This window comes from Cygnus olor, chromosome 15 (assembly GCF_009769625.2).
Source record: "Cygnus olor isolate bCygOlo1 chromosome 15, bCygOlo1.pri.v2, whole genome shotgun sequence".
Classification (NCBI taxonomy): Eukaryota; Metazoa; Chordata; class Aves; order Anseriformes; family Anatidae; genus Cygnus; species Cygnus olor.
In genome coordinates this window covers 16,728,726-16,749,622 of record NC_049183.1, presented here as the reverse complement: position 1 = coordinate 16,749,622, position 20,897 = coordinate 16,728,726, and the positions used below count along the sequence as shown (strand labels likewise).

Below are 20,897 nucleotides of genomic sequence, written 5' to 3'. Positions count from 1 at the left end.
AGCCTGAGCGGGGCCAGGGGATGGTTCCAGCTCACGGGCAGCGGGCAGGGACCGGCCCCGGACTGCCAGCACCTCCTGACCCCGGGGCACACCGGGGCACAGCTGGGGGTCGGACTGGGGGATCTTCCAAGGTCCCTTCTAGTCCCTAAGGGCCTGTGACTGTGTCACTCTGTGTTGTTCTGTGTCACTCTGTGTCACTCCATCTCACTCTGTGCCGCCCTGTGTCGCTCTGTGCTGCCACAAACCGCCCCCACCTTGTGCAGCACGTCCAGCACCCCGGTTCCAGGGGATGCCCCTCGGGATGTAGCACTCGGGGCTCCTGCAGGAGCCGGGCGGGCTTTGCTTAGAGCCCCCCCCACCCCGAAGCGCCAAGCCCCGGGGCCGCCCTGCATCCCCTTCAGGACGCCACCGGCTCCGCCACAGTCCGGCTCCGCCGCCCGGGGACCCGCGCTGGGCCCCCGTTCATCCACCGCCTCGGGCCGCGGCCGGGGGCAGGCCCCGGGAGGGGGCAGGCCCCGGGAGGGGGCGCTCCGAGCAGCCGCGTGCGGGCCCGGCCCCGCAGCGTCCTCCGAGCCGGGCCCGGCCGAGCCCCCCCCGCCCCCCCGGGGGCCGCCTCCTGCCCCCGCCCGGTGCCGGGGGAGCCGCCCCGAGGCCGGCCCGGGCCGCGATGGACTTGGCGGTGCTGCTGGCGCTGTACCTGGGCCTGCTGCTGGCCGCCGCGGCCCTGCTCGGCGGCTGCCCGGGGAGCGCGGCGCGGGTAGGGCCCGGGGGGCGGCCCCGGGGCGGGGGGGGGGCTCGCAGGGGGGGGCGGGGCCGGGGGGCGCGGCGCGGGGGGGGGGGGGGGGTCACAGGGGGAACGGCTTTAAGCTAAAAGGGCCGGTTTGGGTTAGACGTTAGCAGGAAATTCTGCACTCAGAGGGCGGCGAGGCCCTGGCCAGGCTGCCCCGGGGAGCCGCGGGTGCCCCCGGGCCGGGCTGGACGGGGCTGGGGCAGCCCGGGCTGGGGCTGGGTCGTGCCCCTGGGGCTGCGACCAGGCGGGCTGCAAGGTCCCTGCCAGCCCTAACCCTCCTAGGATTCTCGGTCTCCTCCATAAAATGTGTATGTGCGAGGCTATCAGTCTGCTCTGTAAAAACTGGGGGTACGTGTGGGTACGTCTGAGTGGCGATGTGCGGTTCGGCCTGTGCTGATGACGCCTCAGGTGGATGCCCACCTCCCAGGAGGATGCCCACCGGCACCGGCAGCAGCAGTCTGCTTCCTTCGGGCTGCCGAAACCCTGCCCAGGCGGCTGCTCACAGCCTGCCTGCACCCAGGGGTGGCCTCTGCAGCTGCTGCTGCGCCAGGCTGGCCGCCCGCAGTCACCGGGGCGGTAGCAGGGTGGCACATCTCACCGTGCCAAAATCGCGTTGTCCCGCTGTGCTAAAATTACTTTTTCCTGCCGTGCCAAAATCCCGTTGTTCAGTGACAGCCTCGCACTTCACCTGTGAGATGCTCCTCAGTAACGAGCCCCAAGGATGCGCAGCTTGTGGTACTTGCTGCTCCCATTAAGAGGAGCAAGTTCTGGGGAGGTGCTGAGAATTAAAATAGGGAGAGAATTATAACTGGTAATAAATGTTTTAGGGAAAGCTTTTAAGGTGAGTCTGTGATAATGTTGCAGGCTGTTGTTTCCTAATAAAGTGAAGGAGCTTTAGAAGAGGATTAAGAGTTGATATTCTGTTGTAAAAGCAGGGAATGAATTGACAAGGCGCTAGCTTATTTCTCTGTCTATTGGGCTGTGTCTGAATAGGGAAAAAAAAGGCCTAGCAATCTTGCCGGGGAAAGGATAAGGCAGTTACTTAAGTTGTAAATAATATTTAGTGCTGCTTATGAGAGTCTAAACAGACATTGATTTTTGTTCCTAGTGTTACCATTTTGTTTCATAGACGCTCAGATGACTGTGCAGAGAAATTTATTATTTTGCCACATTCCTTAATAGATACTTTTAAGAAACACGTAGCAATCAGCAACTAAAATGCTGCTGTGTTATAACATCCCTTTTTGGAGAAATGCAACTGATACTTGTATGCATGAAATAAATATGGGTAGTGCTAAATAGTTTCTGTAGACACTGTATTTTAAATTAATTTCTGACTGTAATTAATTAAGTGTATAAACCTGGGAGTGGATTGAAATTGTTTGACTGCACTCCTTGAAGACCCTTCAAAGTATTCATCATGAGCAATACGAAATAACCACTTGCACACAGCACAGCTGTTTTTAGCTCTGTGGCAAGTCATCGTCCACCCCCGAGTCTTTTCCAAGCCGCCAGTGGTTCAGCTGTGCAGGCTGGTTTTATTCATTACACGGGTCTCGTTCCCTCACACCTCTGTTATCACCGCAAGCACAAATTGTATTGTAAGAGCTTTTTTCTTTGATGTAAGAAGTGTCTAAAATACAAGGGATGGGTGTTCTGTAAGTGGGGGAATGGTGGGTGTTTCAGGTTATCAGTGCAGTGTTGGGCTGTAATTAACACACAGTTCGTTTAAATTTGGATTTTGCAATTGTGTGATAGGTTGCTTTTCTGTCTAGTTGCCTAACGTGTCTCCTGTTGCAGTATTCAATCTCTTTTTAAAAAGGCTTGTAACTTGAACTGCTGATAAGAGGCATACCACTTAAAAGAAAAATATTTGACATCTTTCAACTCTACATCTGTTTTTTGCCTTCTGGTCTTTCACATCTAAGATAAAGAGCTCTGACTGCGTATTTTCTTTCCATATCTGCTAGAAATAGGCTCAGCTGCTCTATTTCTTCCACCACTGATGGAGCAGCGTGTTGCTATAGAGATCTGTCATCTTCTGAACAGCAGAGCCAAACAACCCCAGAGTCACAGCCTATTGCGGAGGATGTCACTGAATGAAGACGGGCAGTTTTATTCTTCATTGTGTCTGGCTGCTTTTGAAACGGCACTCAGACAGACATGGAGCTATCAGACTGAATTGTGGCTGTAGTTGAAGAAGCTGGGGTTGGGGGTTTTGCTTTGTGGTTTTGTATGTTTGTTTGTTTTTCTGGAGGATAGCAGGCTTTATCTCTTTGCTTATCTCTGCTGACATCTGTCGTATGTCCTGATGAAGCATATTGTAGTTGAGAAATTGCTCAGTTCTATCCCCTGCTCAGCCACTGGCCCAGTCTATAACCTGATAAAAGCTCCTTATAACTTTCACACATTAACCCAGATAAATTTGCTTGTGCCTGCTGGGCTTCAGAAATAGGGAACCTCACTCCCCTTTTGAAAGCCCCAGCAACTGCTTGCCTATATTCTTAGGAGCTCAAATGCCCCTGAAGACGAGCCTCCTCCCTGGTGATACGGGTACAGGGATATATAAGTGAGGGGTGAGGTGACTTACATTTTTGTTTGAACTGTGCCCATGACAGAAGTGATGTGCGGTACCGGTAACAGTGTTTTTATTTGCCTCAGGTATTGTCATTGGTAATCCCCACACGGCTCCAGAGAGTGACACAGAAGGTGCTTCACAGGCTCTTCCACACACGGTAACGCATGTTTATTTTATGCTTTTGACATTGTTTTTGCTAACGTTTCTGATTACTATTGATGATCTCCTGCCACTGCTACCACCGGAGCTTTCGGTGTTATCCTCAGATATTCCATCTTCATTAGGGATGCTTGGTGGGGATTACAGATTTCCCTTAAGGCTTGCCATACTGTTGTCTTTCTGTTCCTTCTGTTGAGAAGATGGGACTCTGAAACATGTGAACATATTTGACAAACAACGTGGCTCGGGAGTTTCCACTACAACAGATGCTGGTCACACTGGTGGGAAGCTGCATCCACAGGAGAATTACAAAACAAACTCCCTGGCAGCTGCGGAATGAGTGTAGACAGAGCTGGTGATCCCCACTCCCCCTCAAATCCCATCAGTCTTAGTCCAGCAGCCTGGACGTGCAGGTGGCTCAGGGGGAAGCTGCACAGCTGCCAGTGTGCAGCCTGCTGTATTAAGGTGAATTGTGTAGTGTCCTGTAAAATTTGGTGCTTTAAGATCTGCTTCAGGAACTACTTAAATGCCCTTCCCCTGGGGGTGGCAACTCCAGTTTGCCAGGCACTCGAGGGGCGTCTACAGCTGTCGATTGCACACTGCTGTCGTTCCATCACCTGCTGTGCAGATTTTCTGGTGTTAGTTAACACAGCCCAGGAGAGTGGTTTCACTGTCAAATGTGCAGTCAGCAACAGAGCAATTATCTGATGAGCCTGGCGTAGTTGTCACTGCTAGCTTACGCGGTGTGCTGGAGGCACCTGGATCCTTCGAGCGCGCCCTTCTGCTGCATCACCTCATTCACCGAGAGATTTCTCATTTCACGCAGAGGTGCAGCGAGGTGCAGCACTTGAGGGAGCCTTCTTGCAGCCCTGCAGCTGAGAGGAGATCACCAGGATCTCACTGGATTGCACACAGAAACAGTGTAGGAGAGAGCAGGAGAGGAGAGCTTGTCACGCTGTAGGAAAATACCTCTTGCTAGTTATTTCAAACTGGTGATAGAAGTCCAGCAAACTGGTGTATCGTGCAAAGAGCTGTAGTGGAAGTCGCTCTCCTAACGCACAGCTTATCTGGTGTTGGTTTGCCAGGCTGCTGGAAGCTGCGGCGCAGCTGATGCACCCCAAACCAGCCTGCATGCCGAGCAGCTGTGCGGCTTGCCTCGCAGAAGCTGTAGTCTGCTGGCAGGCTGGAACCAGCGCTCGCCATCGGTAACGTTCTGCCACGCTTTCTTTTAGAACAGCTGCTTACAGCTCTTCTATATTACAGTTTTTTAAAATTACCTTTTATTGGGGTTTTTCTTTGCTTTCAGAGCAGCATGTAGCAAATGTCTTTTGGCAGAATATTTTGTAGCCTATTGCTGTGACATGTTTTAGCAGCACACAGGGGCTATGAGACTGTACTGGACTCTGACAGAAAAAAATCCCAAGGACGTGCTAATAATGGAAGTGAATTTAGCTGGTGTTTTTAAATGAATTCATGTGCGAAGGAGTCACTGGGTGGAGAGAACACTCTTAATATGCAGTCCATGTTGGCCTAAAAACCTAAAAGAGATGTCCCCTTGCATTTGGAAAGTCTGTGCTGATCACCTGAGCGTACTTGATCCGTTAATCGGGATGCTGAGCGTTAAACAGACCGTCCCCTTTCTGTTGCAGAAGCCGTTTGTTCGCTGTCCTGCACGTAGCCTTGCAGGCGGCAGTCTATGCTGAATACACGTGGGAAGTGTTTGTTTACTGCTGGGAGCTGGAGTTCCACCTCCTCCTTCTGCTCCTGCCCTACCTGCTGCTGGCTGGGAACATCGGCTGCTTCGTTCTCTGCTCCCGTGCCGATCCCGGTAAGCTCATGCCGATTGCGGGCTGTGGCTGTTTGAAAATGGAACCTAAAAAATGTTGCAAACACCAATACTTTTACTATTTACGCCTGTTTTTTTTTTTTTTTTCCCCACAGGTATAATAACAAAATCAAATCATGCATCACTGATGAAGATTTATGCATATGATGGTGCATTATTTCAGAAAGGCATCCTGTGCCCTACGTGCAACATGGAGAAGCCAGCCAGATCCAAACACTGCAGTAAGAATGTTAACTTGCTTGGCAAGCATAACAATAATATACTCCCAAATCAGTTCTTTATCAATAACTGCAGTTCACACTATATCTGTTTTGTTACCCAGCTCAATACACACAGGATTTTGTTCATTTTTAGCAGGGTCCCAGATCACAGCTGCCCTTTGCCCATTCACAGAACAATTTTGACGTTGATTATTCTCACAGAAATTACCAATTCTGAGGGTATTGTTTTGGGTCAGGGATAGGCAAGCATTTGAGTACTTAGAGGTGAAATAAAAATCATTGCTTGCCAAGAGCTGAGCTCAGGATTTTGTGTTTCTCTTGCAGAATTTGCTGTTATCATCATCACTTAAAATAAAGCAGGGAGATACAATCTCTAACTTTCACATGCCGCAATAGGCAGTATTGTCAGAGAAGCCAAACTCACAGAATCATAGAATGATTTGGGTTGGAAGGGACCTTAAAGATCATCTAATTCCAACCGCCTTCCATGGCCAGGGACACCTTCCACTAGACCAGGTTGCTCAAAGCCCAATCCAGCCTGGCTCTAGTCTTGGCTGGTGAACAAAAGAGGAAATGAGGTACACGTGTTTGTTTTTAATGTTTATTTCGAGGTATGTGGTTGAAATTCATTAATTTGCTTAAAACATTATCACCTAAATCATGACCATCATTTTTTCTTGGATGAAGAGCTATTCTAAACTGTGTAAAAATCAAATTGATTGCTTAAAAGCCAACTAACTGAGCTGTCTTGTCACTCACTTTTGATCAGGTTTTTGCAATATCTGCGTACACCGTTTTGATCACCACTGTGTGTGGGTCAACAACTGCATTGGTGCCTTCAACGCAAGGTATTTCTTCTTCTACCTCTCCACGCTGACTGTTACGGCTGCAACCATTGCGAGCATCACAGTAGCGTTTCTCATCCAAGTGGTGCTGCTGTCAGATATGATGCACGGGAGTTACATTGATGACCAAGGACAAGAGCAGGCTGTTGATATTCTCTTTCTCATTCAGGTAAGCTTATGCTCACTGGGCCATTAGCCTACCTGGAATTTAGATTTCCCAGTGCTGGAATTTAACTCAACAAAGAGCTGCTTAAACTGTATCGTGTCACCAAACTCTGAAGCCGTACCAGATTGTGACCTCTTTGGCAGTTTTGCAGTGCATCTGCGTTGATGATTTTTTAAATAAAATAATAAAAAAAATCCTCCAGTACAAAAATGTAAATGTTCAGAGATAAATGGATTTAGAAAATGTCCCCATTTATTAGCAAGCTTTGCAAAGAATTAAATTTCTGGAAATCCGCATGCTTTACTCAAAGATTCAATTTAGAATGGAGCGTTGCTGAGCTGGAGGGAGGATGGAGCTATCACCTTGTTTCTGGGGCAGCGGTTACGTGTATAGACAAGCATTTCAGGTGGGATGTTGCATTGTCTCTTATGCCATGTGATTTAGTACTCCAACTTTGTAACCAAGTTATTTTCTTTCCTTGCAGCACCTTTTCTTGACTTTTCCTAGGATTGTCTTCATGCTTGGGTTTGTTATTCTTCTCACACTTCTGCTGGGTGCGTACTGCTGTTTCAATCTATATTTGGCTTTAACCAACCAAACTTCCAATGAGTGGCATAAATCCAGAAGATCTGGGTGTTCCCACCATCTAACATTGCAGCCCTATGACAGACAAGTTGTTTACAAAAATATTTATTCTAAAGGAGTCTGGATGAATTTAAAGGAAATCTTTAAGCCTCCCACAGTGCTGGAAAAAGAGAAGAAAACATGAAACTACTACCCCTTTGATTAGGCTTTTCTATTTTTATTTTTTATACTTTTTCTAAGACTTTGATTCAGCAGTGTGTTTTGATACCACAAGCAACTTTTGTAAAAAAAAAAAAAAAAAAAAAAGGTTACTGTATTTCAGTTAATTATAAACTTTGTTTTCATAAAGGTGATGAATCTTCAAAAAAATAGTGTTTGCAAGTTTGCCTGTAACACTGCTCATACCAGCTGTTAAAGCGACGTGTTAGTCTTTTCAGACACAGCACAGCCCAGAAGCTGCTGTACTAGAGGTAGGTTCGGCTAGGGTATGCACACACATATGCAAGGAGCTGAAAAAAAAAGTTGCCATTACTGGTTGTATGCTGCATAACATGTGCCACTGCACAACAGGCAAACTGAGTTCCTAAATTACTTTGGTACATCTTAATTATGTCTTCCTGCAGGAGACTTTACAGCAGTGTAGTGAGGACATACGTGTGGACCATCATATAAAGATTCATCATTTGTCGATTATTCACATTTTGTTTGCCCTGTAGGAAGGTAGAATGGTGCAGTCGGCTGTGAGTTGCTGATTAACAATGCCTCTGCAGAGCTCTACTTAGGATACTTGACTTGGTGAGATCTTATTAGAGAGACCAGTAACGAACTTGCTGGCATGAAGAAGCAAGTTTGGTCCAGCAGACTGCGGTGAATGCCTTTACTTGGCAAATGTTTAACCCGTTACTAGTAACAACATGTACAAGGAGTGAGAGCCCCGACCCTGTCCTAGGTATTTCTTTGTGGTTTTGGCATTTTGCTGCAGGGGAAGTAAAAGCTGTCAAAGCTGTTTCTAAGGCTGCTCACCTACATTCACAGAACAGGCACCTTTAAAAGCAGAGCGGTAACATGGCCTTCCACTTCCACACAGGGATGTTTTAGGTGAGCTCTGAAAGGCCCTTTGGCAGTGTCCTTCAAGGAAACACTGTGCCTTAATGATCAAAGGCAGAAGTAAATTTACAGCTATGCAAGTCACCTTCTGAAATCCCTCTGAGTGGAATGTTAACTATAGATCACGTGAAAGACCTCCACCAGCACAGATGTACTGGCTGCTTTAAGAGATCTGTGTGTGTCTGGGAGGAAGACTGTTTTTGACTCACCCAACGATGAGGGTTTCTTAATCGCAATATTAAGCGGCCCTGTTCTTTTCTCCTTCCAGAAATTCTTCTGTTTGAGTGACAATATAGCAGAAATTGGAAAAATATAGTAAGAACTTTAAATAACTTTATTTTTAAAAATGTATTTACATGCCAAATCTGTACAATATGCAATTAAAAATCCATATATGATTTTAAAAAAATCATGTACATTATGGCTTTACACACCAACAGACTAGCTCTCAGAGCAGCCTGTTTGGCTTTGCAAGGGTACGATGATGCATTCTTTCATAGACCAGTACATAAGGCTACTCGTCTGGAATACAAAATAAAATAATTAAAAAAAAAAAATACTGCAGTACCATGCCTTAGGAGAAGTAAAGTAGTGAGGTTAAAGGCATGAAAGTGTTTGACTGGTAGTAAATGCACACCAGAACTCCTTAGGTTTGGTATTCTTGTTTTGTTTTAAATGCATATGATTAATTTAAGTAGTCTCTTACAAGACCCTATTTACTTGTTTCACTTTCTGAATCTTTTTAAATTTAAACACCAGAACGCTACTGTCCTGTGGTCAGAGGTAAATGCTTTGCAAAGGCTCTTCCTTTATTTGAGGCAGCTGTACAAAACACTGAAACCATCAAATGTGGCATATCGGCCACCTCCACGGTATACCCACGCAGAGGTTTTTAACTACTAATTTCCATTTTGAACAGAAAATAGCTCAGGCCTGTACCATCCTGTTAAGCCACTTACCTATAAGGCATTCCCTCCCTTGCTCTTTGAACAATTGTAATGGCAAACTTAGAATTGATCAAATTCCCCAACCTGGAGAAAAATAATTAGTTTTACATTAACATCTGTCAGTAGCTGCACGTTGACGATTACACAATCACAGTCTGGACTTCCACCTCCCCCTCCTGGGAGGCGATCACAAACTCTCCTGCGTGTTCCATTATTTCAATGTCCTCTGATGCCACCATGGTCACTGTCGCTTCTTCTGTCTCGATGCTACCCTCTGTAGTCAGCACTGCTCCTTCTCCGATGGCAGAAGCCAGCGTCATAGCCACCTGCTCCGTGAGGCTTTCAGGGGTCGCAATGGTGATGGTGTCTGCAGCGTCTGTGGTTACCTCGGAGTTTTCTGCCACGGTGACATTCTGTACAATGATCTGGTGACCAGAGTTTGCTTGATTTACTATTTGTTGCACAACCTTCATAATGTGGCTGTCGACCTACATGACGAGAAAAGAGGCCAAGTTATTTCTTGATGTGTTGCACTGTTAGAAGTGCATACAATTACAACCCTAAGCAGCGCACAATGACTAGCAGTGCAGTACTACAAGCAGCATTTAATTCCAGTTTCCTCCAGCTGCTCACTGAAGTTCTCATCAACCCAAGAACAGCAGACTCTTAGAACAAGTAGCACCTCATGTCACTGAAGACACTTCTCCGGCGGGGTACTTTCTACAGCAAGTCAGATCATAGCAAAACCGTAACGATGCACGCCCAGTCATTCAGACTGGCTGACTACAACCAAAGAGCCTCTGATTCTGCAACAACCACTGTTTCTAGCACTCACAAATTCCTTAGGAGGATCACTTCCCAAAGGCCGAAGTGTTGTACAATTCTACACAGCCAGCAGCTACATTCTCACGTGTTAAGCCCTCCAAGTTCCTAGCCACCATCACTCACGGGATATAGAGTTAGGCAGAGCTTTGGTCAAACCCAGTATGACCACTATTGTGTTTTTATACAGACAGATCTGCAAAACTGCACTGGTAGGTATATAAATTACTTGAAGTTGGGCTTATTTAGCATGACTTTCAGACACTAAAAGTAATTCATTTCACCTACAGAAAGGACCTACAGAAAGAACAGTTTAAATGGCTGCTTTACCTCATGTCTTGTTCCCTCTATGATTTCAGTAGCTTCGCTGGTCTCCATGTCTTCAGTAGCAGTCTTGAAAGACAAAATACAATGATTCCCTTTTTAGATTATTATGAAAAATCTTCTATTTCCGCGATACAAGACACTAAGATCTTTTATAAAAGTCTTCCTGTTTCTCCTCCATGACGCAGTAACTACTCTAAAGACAACAACTTAAAATTTTCTCTAAAGCCCACTATGAAGAGCTACTTCAGAGTAATGCAGAGTGCTCACAAACAACCGAAAGAGAACATCCTCTCTCAGCAGGACTCTGCCAACGGGCAGATTTTTTCTCCTGTCAGTAGCAGCCGCAATGTTTACTATGGCAGCACTAAAGGCACTCAATAATGGACTGTTGTTCTGCACAGATGAGGGCTAGCTCCTTGTCACAAAGAGGAAGAAAGCAAAATGCATCATTCGTTGCTTTCGGCAGCCAGAGACGGTTAAAAAATGTTTATTTCAGACAAAAGAAAAGCTATCTAAAAATGGGAGGAAAGAGTAATTAAATGTTGAAAGTAAGCTGAAGCAAGGACAAAAATCCTGAACAGTCAGAAGTTCTCCGTCTCAGCCTTCTGATCAACTATGGACAGTCTTACCCACATTCTCACTTTTGTGCCTTTATTACATGCAGGACAACAAGGTTTTTTGCCCCATTTCTTACCTCAATAATGTATTCCTGAGTGTCTGCCACCACTGAAGAAAACTCTACCAAAACAGTATGAGGATCCTCAGAGATGACTGTTGCAGCTAAATTATCAGCCGACTGACTTTCCTCAGACACCATCACTTCCTCCACCTCTTTCAAAGCCAGGAGGCAGCCACCTCATTGGTATTCCAAAAATGATGGAAAAACGATGGAAAAAGGAAAACACACACAATATTTTCCAGAACCAGCTCAAATATTGGAGTATCTGACAAGTACTCTGCAGCACTAATGGGACCCCTTTAACAGGATACCACTGACAAACGGCCAGCAGTCAGCACGCTCTGATCCTACCAAGCCAAATACAGACCTAGAAGAGGCCTCTGCTACATCAGACGACAGACCTGAGCCTCGAGCAGAGCAGCTGCCCAGTGCGATTTGAAGAAATACACAACTAAATTCAGATGCATAAAATCGTACAGGATTTCAAAAGCCGTATGTAAAGAATATACAATAGATGTAAAACTTTTGGCATGGTTTAAGCAGTGTATCTTTTCTGCTTACACACTGCATTTCACTATCTACCGGGGAAACTCTCTTGTAAGGGTAACACAGGTTCACAGGACAATCTCAGTGCATCATCATCACTACCTATGGAAGTTTGAAAATCCACACTTAGGAGGCAAAGGAGCAACAGTGGCCATTTTTTTTGGCCTAAACAAAGTACCGCTCAACATAGATCAAAATATATAAATAAATAAATCCCCGCATCCCCTCTTTTGATGCAAGAGAGATACAGATAAACAAATGGCCTTGGACGAAGGTCATTAGAACCATCCTAAACATTTCGTACCACCCTGAAAACTCAGGATCATTCAGCCAAAATGCAGCCTGTCCAAACCAGATCTCAGAACACAGACATCCGCCCCCACCACAGCACAGACAAGCTTTGCCACCTCACCTTTGGTCTTTAAGTGTCTGTTGAGAGTACCGTGCTCCGCAAACCCTCGCCCGCACTTGTAACACTTGTAAGGCTTCTCCCCTGTGTGATGGCGGATGTGGCGGACCAGCGAGCCCTTTTCCCGAAAGCCCCGACTGCAGTACTGACACACGTAAGGCTTATCCTCTAAATGCGTACGGAAATGAACTTGCTGGGCGTTCTGTACAGAGAGAGACGTAATAGAAGCTCAGTGACAAACTCAAGCAAGCAGTATGTTAGCTTCCAATGTTAGTCAGCACCTTTGAGGACTTGTTCTTACCAAAGACGTGTCAAAGATGTCTGTATTACTATTACATAAAATTTTTGTACACAAAGGAACAGTTTCCTCATAACTGTGACGGTTTTATTAAGACTGTCCCTCCTTTCCACACTAGCTGGCATTTGTTCATTCAGCAGTGAAGCCTCCTAGCTTCTCCCAAACCCTAGCTCTGGAACGGGAACTTTGAAGGCAACCCTGTTGTGCAAGGGAGACACACCTTTGTCTTGTACCGCTTGCCACACTTTGGACAGGAATACGGTCGCTCGTCAGAATGCACCCTCCGATGCCCCTTCACATGTGCGATGGTCTTGTAGAGCTTGCCACACTCGCCACAGCGGAAACGCCGTTCGTTCACGTGCACTTCTTGATGCTTTTTTAGCAGATAACCCTTTGTGAACTCTTTGCCACACTCCTCACACTTAAAAGGCTTGTAATCTAGAGAGAGAACACATGGTGGATACAGGACAACCAGGAGTAGCAAAGCAGGAAAATCCTGCAATCGTTACCGCACCCAAATGGCATTGCTACACCATCAGTGGAACTGGCATTCCCTGCCACCGCACAGTAAGGAAACCTGGCAATTTTACCCACCAGAAAGAGCTGAGGTTATCATTATCTGGCTAATGAAAATGGTGCAGTTACTCACTTGTGTCTTACAAGAAGCAACACTTGTCTTGGGCCAGTTCGTGGTGTTGCCATCTGTAATGATCACGGCTAACTGACGGCTAAAACAGATCACAGAGGCCCTTCTCTGAACACAAGCCAAAGGCAGGAAAAAGACATCATGCTGCTGACTGCACTACCCTCTTCTGCACTTCAGCCCTTTCCAGGAAAGTATCTAGTACTGCCATAACAAAATTCTTACAAAAATTCTGACCCAGAAAAGAAGCAAAGTGATAGTTTCAATGCAGAGCATGGGCTTTGTCTCATTCATAAGTGAATTGCACTCAAATGTTGATCTTAGGGTCTTTGGTGTCTTTCAAGGAAGCCTTTCAACACCTATGACCTCACTACTCTTTTAAATTGGCCCCTGCACAAAACTCTACTTCTGAGGATACAATGCAGGTCCTGAGACGCAGAGCCTTTTTTGTACTTCTTTTACACTCTATTCTGAAACTTCAGAAAAGTCAGCTGCTCCAACCTTAGCACGCAAATATGAAAAGCATCGACTGAATTTGCATGGCTGAAGGCCACATAAAGACAAGGAATGTGAGACAACAAAAACTACACCACGTTCAAGAACATGGTAAGACACGGCGCATTTTAGACAACAGCATACGCAGCAGAGCCTTACCTAAATGGCCTTTCATGTGTGTTTCGAGGGAAGTAGCTTCACTGAAGGCTTCGTTACAGTGAGGGCAAACGTAACTCTTGTACCCATTTGTTCTTTCTGCATCTGTCTGTTTGAAAGAAAACGGCACAGCATATATGGGTTTTGTACAGTTAGTGTTGCTGACTAAATTCCCAATTAAATACCCCAGCTTTGACAAGATTTACATGTTAACAGAAGAGAGCATGCGCTAACATACACACTTGCAACGAGCAAAAAGACACGCTATAAAAATTGGCACAAAGACACAGGGACAGGGAGACCTGCACGGAGGACAAAGTGCAGGGTGATCAGGCTAACACCACTGTAAACAGCCAAGCGTAGGCTCAGATTAAGAATCTATCTAGGAAGTACAAACGTACAGACTCCGCTTGTTCTATTTCAACACACTGTTCCCCACAGGGCTCCTCTTCTGCTTCCACCACTTCGTTTTCTAGTTCTTCTGCAGCCGGTACAGCAGGCTCATCTGGCTTCTGCATTTCTTCCACAGCAACTCTCTCTATCACAATGCCAGAATTCCTCATGGCCTGCCTCAGCAGATTCTCGCTGTTTGGTTCCCCCTCACATGGCAGCTCCTCGGGATGTGGCTCCTGAAGGAATAAATAGCCCAACAATTGCTACAGCAAATACGCAGGCTTTTTTTTGCCTTTTTTTTTTTCCCCACAGCAACATTGGTACAACAGTAACTATTGCCAAGGCGACAAATGCCATGATATTGGGCACCTAAGAAAATTTCACTAAGTAGAATACTTCAAAATACTTCTTTGTGTAAAATACACGATGGGTAGGTATTCAAGAGAAACGACACTCACATCTTGGTCCAGAGATTTTTCATCTACGACAGGAAGCTCCTGCATTTGGACATGGACTTCATGAAGAACGTTGCCTTTTGCATCTGTCACTAGATGAATCACAGGCGAGGTCTCAATGGATTCACTCGCCATTGATGAAACGGTGTCTGCGTTTGAACTGCAGGAACCTTCAAGAACAGCAGCAGAATGAATCGCCTGGTATACTGCCGATCCCTCTAAACGTGTGTCTTAGAACACGAGGTGCCTGTTAAAACCATCTTTGTACCCGATCCTCAAGCATTCTTACAGTTGGTGCCTGGCTACAGGCACTTCGGGTTAATAGCTTAGATCGATATAAAATTACTTTTTCCCATGCAAAAGATAGGAATTGAATACCGCGGCAATATATTTTCCTTAAATGAAAAAGAATTTATAGTTCAAGTACCAGGAACACGCTCAGTTTGATCAGACACAAGACAGGTATTTACAGCATCACTGACCTGCGGGCAAGTCATCTTTATTGACGACTATTTCTTTGTTCATGTTGAAGCGGATTTTTTCGGTGCAAGGCGTCAGAGATTTCAAGTGCCGAGTCAAAGCTCCCGATTCCCGGAAGCTTTTTCCGCATTTCTTGCATTTGTAAGGTCTTTCATCTGGGAATAAGAATCAAAATAACTGTGTTAAACTATCCACTGCCAGTTATTAAAGTTCTGTGTGACACCCTTAGAGAAGAACGCATTCAGCTTCTTACAGCAAGCAGATTATGCCTATCCCACAACCCCACGCTGCCTCCCAGCATCCCAGGGAGCACATCAGGGAGCTCAAGAGCTCAGCAGAAGATGGAAAGTGGCGACAAATTCTGCTCTACAGTATGCTGGATAACGACACGCAGTGCACTCCGGCAGTAAGGAACAATTTGGAGTACTCTTACCAGTGTGGCGCCGATGGTGTCGAATCAGAGACCCCTTTGTCCTAAAGGAAGTTCCACAGAGTTTACATTCATAGTCCTTCCTGCTGCTGTGAGTGATCATGTGAGCTTTGAGGATGCTTGCCTAGGGTAAGAAATGCATTTTAAAAGACGTTTCAGATGGTAAAGGATGTTACGTTTCAACTACATGCTTTTTATCAAGAAAAAAAAAGTTCCTTTTCAAAAGCGAAGTTCTAATTTCAAAGTATACGTGCAGTAGAAAAGCACATTGTTAGCTTGAGACATCTTAGTGCAAGGGCTAGCCTAATATCGTACTAATCTAACAGAGTGGAAGTCATACTTACTGTTTTAAACGTCTTCTGGCATAATTCACACACATATCGCCCTTCCTTGTTAACCAGAAGCTTAACCTTTATCAGTTCTGTGGAAATATCCTGCTCCTGATCATCAGGGTTGCTTTGTTCTTCAGCGACTTCCCCGTCAACATCACCATTTGGGTTTTCAAAAACGTGGTCTCCGGCAACAATGACTTCTTTTATGTGCCCACTACCTGGGAAAAGGACACAAAGACAGCTACGCTCTTTACAAAAGACGGCTTTACGTGACTAGATCAACTTGCTCCCTCAGAATTTCAACCGGTAGGAGGGAGAAATGGGTGCTTTAACTCTGGAATACCAGTCTTTGTAAAGTTCTCGTTGTTACAGCGTTAATAATAAAACGGGTATTTCTGCAATGAAAGTTTAAATCTAGTTTGTATCACTGCAAAGCTGGCCTAGGGATGCCTCTTGCCTCTTTACGGTAACGCCCAGTCCCAAGCATATAGCACAGAGACATCATTTACCCAACCACAACGGAAATCAAACTGAAGAGGACGCCGGACAAGTGAACCAGTTCCTGACAGCAGGGGTGTAAAGGCATGCGGGCCGTGAAGCTCACCTACTATCGCTGACGCGTTGCCGATCTCCTCTGCTATTGAAGACGCCTCGACAACTATATGGGCAACCGTTATGGACTCCTCGACGGAGGGAACGACCTGCTGTGACAAGTAGGACTTTAATAGAAAAGCTCTATTACTTCTGAAGACGTAGCGCTGCGTTGTCCCCCCCCCCGCCCATCAGACCCTTTTCACCCCACGCCGAGGCGCGGCCGGGGGCCGCCCGCCGTCACCTTTTGTGCCTCCTGCTGCGGGAGGAGCGGCGGCGCGGCGGGCTCGGGGGCTCGCTGGCAGCCCTTCTGCAGCTTGTGCTGGACGAACTCCTCCAGGGACGTGAACTCCGCCTGGCAGCGGCCGCACCTGTGCACGTCGGCCTCATCTGCAAGGCGACACGGGCCCGGCACCGGGCGCGATCAGCCGACGGGGGTGGGGGGGGGGGGCCGGGGGGCGACCGCGGGGCACGGCACCGGGGCGCTGGCACGGCACGGCCCGGGGGGCCCCGGCACCCCCAGCCCCGAGCCCCCGCCGCCCGCCCGCCGCCGCCCCCCCCCGCCCCGCGCCGCCTCCCCGGGCCCTCCCGGCGCCCCCCGGTACCTTCCTCGCCGAAGGGCGCGGGGAGGCCGAGGAAGGCCGCGGGCCCGGCGGGGCAGGAGCCCGGTGCCGCCGCCTCCCCCCGCCGCTCCCCGGCCGCGGCTGCCGTAAGCGCCGCCGGCCCCGCGCCCGCCGCCGTCGCGGCCTCCATGTCGCAACGCGCCGCACGGCCAAGATGGCGGCTTTACGGCCGTGTCGTCATAACAACGGGCCGCGGGCCGGCCGCCCCAAGGGCTCGGCGGGGAACGGCGCCCGGCGCGGGGGTTCCGCGGCGAGGGGGTTCCGGGGCGGCCGGGGGGCGCCGGCGGCTGGGGGCCGGGGGCCGCGGCCCCCCCCGCGCTTTGACCGCGCTCCCCCCTCCCGAACAGGCTCCGGACGCGGCGCGCGGGCTGCCCGATGGCCGGCGGAGCCCGCACACCGCTGGCCAATAGCAGCGCGCGGCGGGCAGGCCGGCGGGGCCGCGCGGCCAATAGCAGCGCCGCCATCCGAGCGCCGGGGCGTGCGGCGCCCAACGGGACCTGGGGCGAGGAGCGGCGCGGGCGGGGCGGGGCGCGGCGGCGGCCGATGGGGGCGGGGGGCTGGGCGCGCTGAAGCCATGGCGGCGGAGGCGGCGGAGGCGGCGGGGCCGGGCGGGCGGCGGCGGCGGCGGTGCCGGCGGCTGGAGGGCGAGGCGGCCCGCGCCGTGCTGGGGGCGGCGGACACGCTGCTCTTCGACTGCGACGGCGTGCTGTGGCGCGGCGAGGCGGCGCTGGGCGGCGCGGCGGCGGCGCTGGGCCGGCTGGCGGCGGCGGGCAAGCGGCTGTGCTACGTGACCAACAACAGCAGCCGCACGCGGCAGGCCTACGGCGAGAAGCTGCGGCGCCTCGGCTTCCCCCCCGCCGCCCCCCGGCACGTCTTCGGCTCGGCCTACTGCGCCGCCCGCTTCCTCCGCCAGGCCCTGCCGCCCGGCGCCGCCGCCTACGTGCTGGGCGGCCCCGCGCTGGCGGCCGAGCTGCGGGAGGCCGGGGTGCCGCACCTCCAGCCCGGCCCCGCCGCCCTGCCCGGCCCCGCGCCCGCCGACTGGGCCCGGGCGCCGCTGGACCCCGCGGTGCGCGCCGTGCTGGTGGGCTTCGACGAGCACTTCAGCTACGCCAAGCTGTGCCAGGCGCTGCGCTACCTGCTGCGCGGCCCCGACTGCCTGCTCGTCGCCACCAACCGCGACCACCGCCTGCCGCTCGAGGGCGGCGCCGCCATCCCCGGTGCGAGCCGGGGGCGAAAGGGACGGGGGGGGCTCGGGGGGGACCCGGGGGTAGGGGGTAACCGGGCATACGGGGGGGGTCCGGGCCGGGGGAGGGGTGCCCAGGGCGGCCCCGGCCCCTCCAGCACGCGGCGGCCCCGTTCCCGGTTTCCCAACCCCCCCCCCCGCAACTGCCTCCCAGAGGCAGCGGGACCGCTCCTTATCCCCACCTCGCCCCCCCTTTGCCGTGCTTTGCTCCCCTCTGATCTCATGCCACAGCATATTCCTGCAGGAAGCTGTCAGGTTATTTCTTTGGAAAGCCGGGACGTCCCGTCCCCAAAGCACCGTGGGGTTTTGTACGGGTGCTGCCGGTCCCCTGCAGCCTCTAACGGCGCCGTCGCTTCTGCCCCCAGGGACCGGCTGCCTGGTGAAGGCGGTGGAGACGGCGGCGGAGCGCGAGGCGTTCATCGTGGGGAAGCCCAACCGCTACATGTTCGACTGCGTGGCCAGCGAGTTCGACATCGACCCCGCGCGCACCATCATGGTGGGAGACCGGCTGGACACGGACATCCTGATGGGCAACACCTGCGGCCTCACCACCCTGCTCACCCTCACCGGGGTCACCACGCTGGAGGAGGTGAAAGGCCACGAGGAGAGCGACTGCCCCGCCAGGCAGAGCCTGGTCCCCGATTACTATGTCGATAGCATAGCTGACCTTCTCCCTGCTCTGGAGGATTAATATAGCAGAACGCCGCTGTGGAAGCGGCTCCCGAGGGGGGCCCCAGTTAGTCACCTTGTGGCAGTAATGTACTCACTATGATACCACCTGAAGCTAGCGATCCTTAGCCTTTTAACCTTTCTGTCCTCTCGATATGATTTTGTTTACATCTCAGTCTTTTAAAATGCACTTTGAAACTAAGAGGGCATTACGGCGTCACACGAGTCTTGCGGGTTTGGGGCTTTGTTAATGATAAGTAACGCGTATATCCAGACGTTTGTGATGCTCCGAGTCGTGTTGTCCTCTAGGCTGAGTTGAGAAAAGTAGAGCCAACTGACGTGAGGAAGAGAACCCGGCAATCTGCAGCGTGTCCTCTCCTGGACAGACTGCGGCTCAGTCTGGTTTATTCAGGGAAATGACTTTTGGAGCGTGTAGTAACTTAGCAGCTGTGTTTGGAAACGATTGCAGGGGCTGACGGAATTAGTATTTGGCCTTCGATTGACTTTTTCGGATGGGGTCATGTTCGGCAGCACAGCCCACTGTAAGCGTGACTTCAGGTCGGAGGAGCTGTAACCAGTCTCCTTCGTGTGACCGTTACAAATTGCACTTGTGATGCAGATTGGGGTGATTCCGCACGCAAAATACAAACGGTGTCTTCTGTATACTGTATTTGTCCCGGTGTTGGGTGTGTGTGTAAGGTACGTGTATGTACAAGAGCTACCCCGATCCTAACTATATATCAGAATATATTTAAAGTATAAATTTAAGTATAGTATATGATAATATATCTTCTTTCCCAGAAGGGGAAGATAAGAGGAATGTACTTCACCGATCACAGTAGTTTGAATTCTCGTAAGCTTTTGCGTTTGGTGATGCAGAAAGTTTGTAGCCACATAGGACTGTCCCTCACTACTGCTGCTCCCCAGAAGTAACCGGATGGGTTAGACACCACGTTGGTTCCTGTACTTCCCTGCTGCCTCAGCATCGAAATAGCGCCTGCCTTGGCTTTAGCTGTAGGGTGTGAGTTCAGACTCAGTCTGTAGAGGATGGATGTAGTACCCGCGTTACAACTCTCTACCAAAATAAACCTGAAAGAGTACTGGCTATGTACGACAATAGCAGGTGCTTCCTTTAAACATCTGATCTTGAGATCTTCCTTGTGTGTCTGGCCTGGCACCAGTTGCTTGTCTGAAGAAGAGTGCTTGCTTGCTCAGGTGATGATTTTAGTTAGATCTCTAGGTACGTTTTAGGTGATGCGCAGCTCAGGCTACGGGATAGATTTTTATGCGGGCTGAATCAAAGGCCACAGTTCAAAGCTTTTGTATTACAGAATTAAGAAAAATATATATGCAAATAACATTTTTTTTCCTATAGATTCAACTATTGGTAGTTACATTTAAATGCTGCCCTTCCTTCATCTGCCATTGTTCAGTTGAGTAGCTCTAGCTCTAGCGATACCATTTCCTTCCCCTCGGACACTAGAGATGCGTGGACTTACCGCCGCGTTTGTACAGCGATAACCGTGGTTCGTTGTCTCTGTGTTACCACAGTATTAGCTGGATCTTGTAAAAGAATTCTTTCGTAACTCGGGGTTGTGTAAGGAAGCAAGAATAATCTCTTCCCTGTTCTCGTCTCCAGCTAGAAGGCTTATGAAAGTCACAAAAGACCTCTCACTTTAGCTGGGTAACATGGAAATGAACTTTATGGGTTTACTGCAGGTAGGGTCTGACTCAACGGTGTGTTCTTTAATCCACTTCCTGCCTCTGGTGCTTTTAATTTCGGAATTTGTCAGGTACACTAGTCCATGCCAGGTGGGGCGTTCAGCCTCCTACCGCAGCACGCTGTCCCCGTTGAGGACTGTTTGCTGTACAAGGCAACCGTTACCTCGATTCACGTGTGCTGAAATGTATTGGTGAAAGTGTCAATCGTGCTGCACAACTGTGTCAACTTCCCAACGGTTTTGAACCCACTACTTGAATTCACATTAAACTTGCAAACCTGCTTGTCCCTTGCGTTGTCTCATTCTGTAGTCTGTGTGTGTGCTTCGGTGCAGCTGTGCTT

At 49.5% G+C, this 20,897-nt stretch overlaps 3 protein-coding genes across 3 annotated transcripts; 2 read left to right on the top strand and 1 right to left on the bottom strand.

The window, feature by feature from the left end:
• Nucleotides 1-554: 554 nt before the first annotated feature.
• On the top strand, nt 555-7,550 carry ZDHHC4 (zinc finger DHHC-type palmitoyltransferase 4). Its single transcript, XM_040574542.1, has 6 exons — nt 555-757; nt 3,452-3,525; nt 5,177-5,355; nt 5,469-5,594; nt 6,364-6,608; nt 7,090-7,550. The coding sequence occupies exons 1-6, from the start codon at nt 668-670 to the stop codon at nt 7,372-7,374; spliced, it is 999 nt and encodes a 332-aa protein (XP_040430476.1). The 5' UTR covers nt 555-667; the 3' UTR covers nt 7,375-7,550.
• A 1,539-nt stretch (nt 7,551-9,089) lies between these two features.
• Nucleotides 9,090-17,070, bottom strand: E4F1 (E4F transcription factor 1). Its single transcript, XM_040574541.1, has 14 exons — nt 16,906-17,070; nt 16,545-16,690; nt 16,314-16,410; nt 15,722-15,927; nt 15,381-15,501; nt 14,950-15,102; nt 14,471-14,637; nt 14,021-14,248; nt 13,623-13,728; nt 12,546-12,763; nt 12,031-12,229; nt 11,088-11,248; nt 10,397-10,459; nt 9,090-9,732 (listed from the first exon to the last, which is right to left on the bottom strand). The coding sequence occupies exons 1-14, from the start codon at nt 17,051-17,053 to the stop codon at nt 9,385-9,387; spliced, it is 2,361 nt and encodes a 786-aa protein (XP_040430475.1). The 5' UTR covers nt 17,054-17,070; the 3' UTR covers nt 9,090-9,384.
• A 427-nt stretch (nt 17,071-17,497) lies between these two features.
• On the top strand, nt 17,498-20,837 carry LOC121078392 (phosphoglycolate phosphatase). The gene is made up of 2 exons (XM_040574545.1): nt 17,498-18,140; nt 18,532-20,837. Exons 1-2 carry the CDS (start codon nt 17,498-17,500, stop codon nt 18,855-18,857), a joined length of 969 nt encoding a protein of 322 aa, XP_040430479.1. The 3' UTR covers nt 18,858-20,837.
• The last annotated feature ends 60 nt before the right edge of the window (nt 20,838-20,897 follow it).

Excerpts from the sequence above, each read along its gene's own strand:
- E4F1 (XM_040574541.1), bottom strand. The coding sequence starts at position 17,053 with ATGGAGGCCGCGACGGCGGCGGGCGCGGGGCCGGCGGCGCTTACGGCA. Across the intron at positions 15,502-15,721 it reads GCCAGAAGACGTTTAAAACA|GCAAGCATCCTCAAAGCTCA; the intron begins GTAAGTATGACT and ends TTCTTACCCTAG. Across the intron at positions 14,249-14,470 it reads AAAAATCTCTGGACCAAGAT|GAGCCACATCCCGAGGAGCT; the intron begins GTGAGTGTCGTT and ends TTATTCCTTCAG.
- LOC121078392 (XM_040574545.1), top strand. The coding sequence starts at position 17,498 with ATGGCGGCGGAGGCGGCGGAGGCGGCGGGGCCGGGCGGGCGGCGGCGG. Across the intron at positions 18,141-18,531 it reads GGGCGGCGCCGCCATCCCCG|GGACCGGCTGCCTGGTGAAG; the intron begins GTGCGAGCCGGG and ends TTCTGCCCCCAG.
- ZDHHC4 (XM_040574542.1), top strand. The coding sequence starts at position 668 with ATGGACTTGGCGGTGCTGCTGGCGCTGTACCTGGGCCTGCTGCTGGCC. Across the intron at positions 758-3,451 it reads GCCCGGGGAGCGCGGCGCGG|GTATTGTCATTGGTAATCCC; the intron begins GTAGGGCCCGGG and ends TATTTGCCTCAG. Across the intron at positions 5,595-6,363 it reads AGCCAGATCCAAACACTGCA|GTTTTTGCAATATCTGCGTA; the intron begins GTAAGAATGTTA and ends ACTTTTGATCAG.